The sequence below is a fragment of the Sarcophilus harrisii genome, chromosome 3 (genome assembly GCF_902635505.1).
Source record: "Sarcophilus harrisii chromosome 3, mSarHar1.11, whole genome shotgun sequence".
NCBI classification, from domain to species: domain Eukaryota; kingdom Metazoa; phylum Chordata; class Mammalia; order Dasyuromorphia; family Dasyuridae; genus Sarcophilus; species Sarcophilus harrisii.
Window position 1 is genome coordinate 166,210,825 of NC_045428.1, and position 6,000 is coordinate 166,216,824.

The following is a 6,000-nucleotide window of genomic DNA, read 5'->3' on the forward strand; positions in this document are numbered from 1 at the left end:
TTTGTTGATTATGTTGATTATATACTTGATAATTAGTGAATTTGCCTTTTAAAAAAAATTTGCCTAAGAATTTATGCATTGATTAGTAACTACTAAGCAATTTTTATATTTCATAGGAGGTAACTATCAACATTACTTTTATGTGGAAAAACTTCTAGTCAAGGGAAATAATAGCTGATCAGAATATGACTTAAGCTATCATTTAGTTTATGAACTTTGGAGTTAATACATAAACAATAAAATTAATAAATTCATTAATTGTTTTGTCCAGCTCCCAAGAGCAAATTCAAAAGGTGGATTTTAATAATACACTGCTCCTTTTTAATCATATCCTATATTAGGAAATCTAATACCATTATACCATTATTATATTTTCTTATAGCCTGGAGATTTGAAAAAGAGAATTGAATCTCTAATAGACAGAGACTATATGGAAAGAGACAAAGACAACCCTAATCAGTACCACTATGTTGCATAATGAAGACGACAACAACAGACTGTTTTTCATAAAACACTAGAATGTATCTTCAGGACACTGAAACATACCGATGCTGTTTCCAGACCTACTTTCAGCAGATTTTCAGGTTGATGCATATGATTCAATCAACTGCATGCCCTGCTGTGGATGAAAAGCAAAGGAAATGTTTCTTGGATCATCCTTTACAAGGCTTAGTGATTTTTAAATGGCATACATCTCCTCTTCCCCACCCCCTCCCCCCATCTTCCTCTTATTCTATTAGACCATTAAGATTGTTTCTACTGCTCTGTACAAAATAATTTTGAAGTTGGACAGGAAGATACCAATTAAAAGACATTTCCTCTTGTGGACTTTTTTTCTGTGACAAAACACCTAAAGTTTGGTTTGGTTTTGTGTGTGATCATGAATGCACATCATTTAAAAAAAAAAAAAAAAGACCCTAAATGCTGCATTCTCTAGCTACAAAAATTACTTCGGTATCTAGGAAAACAAGAGACCTTAATTGACGAACACTTAGGCAGAAACATTCAGTGTTGAAATACGCTGATTTTTTGAATTATGCACCATGAGTACCAGTATCTGTTTCTTTTACATTTATTTTCAGGTAGTTTTAAACTTTGGAGACTGGTTTTTTATAAATCAGGTTTCTAAATAAGATCTCTTAAGTGCCAAGAGGATGCTTATGTTTAAATATAGTGAACCATCAGATACCTTTATTTTAGCTATGGTATTCATGTTTGGGATTTGTGTTTTGGTTTGTTCTTTTTTGTTTGACATTTTAAGATTGAGTCTAGCGGACCCAGTTTTTTGCATTAGGGTCACTGCTATTTGATTTTATTTACTGTAACTATAGTATTACTACAGTAAACCTTGGTTCTATTTTTACAGTCATGCACAAGGATAGTAATCATACTATGTGCTCCACCACTGTAAAAAAAAAAAAAAAAAAAAGTTTATCAAAGGCTTTTTAAAGTCTTGATGTTGTGAAAGCAGAGGTTATTTTGTCTAGAGAGGCTAAAAGAATTTTGTTGGTATCTTGTTTCATATTGTATATATATATAAGTGGGTTTGAATTAAAAGAATGAAAGTTATGTAGCTATATAGTATGGTAACTATGAGCAAGATACTTTTTGTGATAACATTTACAAGTACCTCTGTATATTTTACAGGATTTGCATAATAGCATGTTTCATTTTGATTAAAAGCTACCAAAGGAGTTTTGATCATGACATAAGTGTTTAAGCAATACTTCCAGAAAATACTAAATTTATGTAATTTGATTTTGTGCACAATTAAAATCCCCCTTTTAAAACATTCATTGTTTAAAATGTGACATCTTATGGATTTTCGTATTAAAGTCCTCATTCTTTCTTCAGGCATCATCATTTCCATTGCTTTTATTTCTTTTCTTGGTTCTACAGGATATAGTATATAGAAGCCAAATAGATTTCTACTGCATATTAAGTTCAAGAACTATGTCTAGAGATTGTTAATATTGTAACTTAATGTAGACTTATATTTTGAATAAAATTAGTTTAATTTGCCTAAAGATTACAGAAATAAAATTTTGTGATATGTGAAATACAAATTTCTTACAACTTTTTAGCCATTATATCCATATGCTTTATGCAAGCACCAAGCAAACAAAAATTTTGGCTAAGCTAAATAGCTCCATATAGATTTAGAAAGGAGCAGATAGCATTAGTGACTATAAAGACCAGGCCATTCTTCCCAATCATGTCTTATCATACACTACCTTGGGGGAAGGAAAATGAGGGCAATGTTGCTGAAATTCCTTAATTTCCCCTACGACCTCAAGTATCTGTCGGTGCTTTTTAATAACTATTATTTTGGCTAGTTAGATTTTTGTTCCAACTGTGTTAGAAATAACCTTTCTTCTATGATTGGTAAATTCCTAACTTTGAGCTGAAAGCACTAATTCCAATTCCAGTGAATTCTCTTTGTTTCTTGGTTTGCCAGTGTTATTTAAAAGTATTATCCTCCAATTTTCTTTTTTTACCTGTCCTATAAAGTGAATCAACAGGTAAATTATGATAGTAGAATCCACAAAATTTGATTCTCATGAGAATCATTGTGCATGTACCATCCTCAGTGTTAGAAAAGTTGCGTGTAGAGGTGATAGGTACATGGTTGGATTTTATATTTAAAGATGTTGTGTTTAAAAATGCTATATATTATGTCAAGGAGTAGCTAATTTCCTAACAAATCCTGAAAAACATCATCTCAATATAAATTACATATCCTTTATCCTTTTCCCCTTTACATTTCTATTTTCATCAGTTTTTTTTATTTCATATTTTGTCAAATCTATTTACCAAGATGTAACACCAACAAAATTAGATTAGCACCAAATACAAATATTTGCATTTTTGAAGGGAAAGGTTTAACCTCACATAATTCAAATTTTACTTGTCATTTTCTTTTTCAGTAATCATTTCAGTGAACATTATAAATTTATAATTTGGCTGTGCCAGACAGGTAAATTTCAGCACATTTTTGTTTTGTTTTATAACTTCATTAGTCTGATTTTCTTTTTTTCTCTTTTTTTAAAGATATTTTTCTAACATTCAAAACACAAGTATCTTTAAGCATTTCTATGCTACCACTAGTGGCACTCAGAAAATAACTATAGAAATTGAGAGCATCCTTTTCCTATATTAACAACTGAAGAAATAGTTCATATCAACAGAGGTAATTAGTCTTGAAGGGACTATGGATTTCTGTCTTCAGCTATGAAATGGAGATAATACCTGCATTTTCTTACAAGGTAATATTGACAAATGAAATCTATATAAAGACATTTACAGGTATTTATAGAAGTCTGAGCTATTACTCTTTATACTTGGAATATCCAATTATGGAATCTGGAGCAAGAAGAGGCTAATCCAGCAAAAGAGAAAGCAATCAAGCATTTATGAGATTATTAGAGACATAAAGTTATCAGTGGTCTAAAGTGCAGTGAAATAAATGTTCATGTTAGTACTTCAAAAAAGCAATCATGTTAATTAAAAAGTCACTGATGGCCTTTGAGAACCATTTCAGGGAACTGGTAAGATCAGAAATAAAATCATAAGAACTTTTGCAACAAATGTAAAAATCATAAACTATTTTTTGTAAGACTTGGGCCATGAAAGAAAAAGGATATAGAACAGAAGCCTAAGTAGATAGCAGTATTGAAGAGTGGTTTTGGGGGGTAAAAAGTATCTTAAACCTGTCAGTAAGCATTTATTAAGCACCATTTATCTGGTACCCATAGGCACTGGGTAAGAAACAAGTATAGATGAGGAAATTGAAGATTGAGAAAGAGAAATGATTATTAGAATGAAGTCCCAAGAAAACTTATCACAACAGTGAGGTTAAAGTTAAAAGGAGAATATAGGTGAAGATAAAAGATTTGGGAAATGCGGAAACTTGGCACAAATGGTCTAAAATCTTAGAAGATTTTTGGAAAAGGGGTGAAGTAGTGGAATAAAAGAGTGGAACCTACAGAGATATGGGACAGTTATGATAGAGAATGTATGGATAATCAGATATATAAATTACTTTGTATAGGTGAGGGCCCAGTCAACAATTGGTATGGACACTGGTTTTCTGATTATTTCCAGGAATATTGAATAATATGGGGTTAGGAGCAGAGAAAACAGTCGGTGAATATGATCTGCAATTGAAGATTATCAAGGGATTTGAGTGGGGAAAATAGTACCTTATAGAACCAAAAGAGAATTTGAGCTAAAGGAAATGGTGAAAGTAGTTAGGATGACTCATGAAGACAAAAATGTGGAAGAACTTGAGAAAAACTTTTTAAAAGTGCATTAAGGAGTAGGCAGTTCATAAGGAAAAGTAAGTGAATGGAATGGTAAAAATGATAAGAGGAAAGTAGGTTAAATCCAGCTGCCATGATGAAGAAAAGGAAAGGAAGGTATAACTGTCAAGTTATTAAAAGGATATATCAGTAAGGCGATAGAGGTTTCAAGAATTTCTTTCATGGTGAACTATTCACCTACAAGTTATTTGGAAAAAAGAAAGCTGGGAATCTAAACCAATATGGAGAGTTTGGGGAAATTTGTATTGGCATTCATTGCTTTTTTTGACATACCAATTGATTAGAGATTAAATGTGAAAGTGGCAGAGGAAAAAATGAAAAAAGACTTGAAGGATTTGGTAAAATATATCGCTAATAGGAAAAAAAAAAACATTCTGTTCCTTCACAATTCAGCTTGTCTTGGTCTAATATTTTATCGTGTTCAAAAATAAAAGAATGGAATTGGGGCCTTAACAGTATGAACACAAAAGTTAGGATAATCCTATAAAAAACCATGTTGGTGCCAAATCTCAATGAGCGGGAAAACTAAAGACAGCAGGAGAGTTTGGGAATTGGGATGTCCCCTTGGGGAAAATTTCCTTGGGATGGGGGAAAAAATCTGACCCCTATTTTGAGAGGGATCATTGATAACTCTGCAGAAGGCAGAGCCTATGAGTTATATTTTGTTTTTTTCCCCAAAGGATAGAACAGAAATGACAGCTGTGAACAATAGACAAGAGTCAACTATAGAACTGGGAAGGGAAGTCCTTGACACAGTCCCATTTTGCAAGGCTGCATGACTATGGGCACATCACTTGGTCCCTCAGTTGCCCAGGGAGTTCACAGAACTATAAATTCCGGAGTCAGGGCCAAGTGGCTGTCTTTGGTCAAGGGAACTTTGTCTTTAAGGGCTACAATAAAATCACATCTAGGACTGTGTGAGAAAAACCTAGGAAATAGGAATGAGGGAATAGTAAGAATTCATTTCACCTGGACCAAAAAAAAAAGACCCAACAGACCTGAAAAAATGTTTATGCCAAAAAAAGGGGAAGATTATACAAATTAATGAAATTGATATTGGGCAGATTATTAGCCAAATTTTAGCTATTTCCTAATCATTTAATATGTTCTATTTAAGGGAAACCCCTCAAAAGGCTACTTGGTTTCTTCAAGAACAAGTGGTGCTAGACTAACTTTTTTGGACAGGTTTAAACAAAAGACAGGGAGTCTAGTGTATGAGACACCAGATAGTTAAAATTATAATTTAACAGAAGATGGGAATTAGCATTAAGGGAGATGAGGAAAGCCTTCTTATAGGTGGTTTTTTTAATCTAGAACTTGGTCAGAAAAGCCAGGAAGCAGATGGGAGACTGCAGGTCAAAAGCGAGTTTTGGGCTGTATACAAAGTGTTGAGAATCATGATTGTAGAGATAATAGAATTCATGAGAGCTGAGAAAAACAAGTAAAATATTGTAAATTCTCACAAAAATTCTGGAAATCTGTAGATTTGAAAGAAAAATAATCCCCCTTGGATTTTAGCCAAACCTATCAACTACATTTCTATTAATGAAACAGGTTTCTAACCTGCTACCCCAAGTTGTTTCCAACTAACATTCATAGTATTTCTGAAGAGAAAGAGGAATGAAGGAATGAAGTGGAGCTGGCCTGGGTCTTTCAACAAAATAGAGTTTCCAGAAGG

General features: G+C 32.8%; 1 protein-coding gene across 1 annotated transcript in view; it reads left to right on the forward strand.

Annotated features, from left to right (window-relative positions):
* Positions 1-2,021, forward strand: part of CUL4A (cullin 4A) — a 60,672-nt gene extending 58,651 nt beyond the window's left edge. Inside the window, exon 20 of the mRNA XM_023500481.2 lies at positions 383-2,021. Coding sequence (XP_023356249.1) covers positions 383-478 — 96 coding nt within the window. The 3' untranslated portion in view covers positions 479-2,021. The remainder of the gene's footprint in view (positions 1-382) is intronic.
* The last annotated feature ends 3,979 nt before the right edge of the window (positions 2,022-6,000 follow it).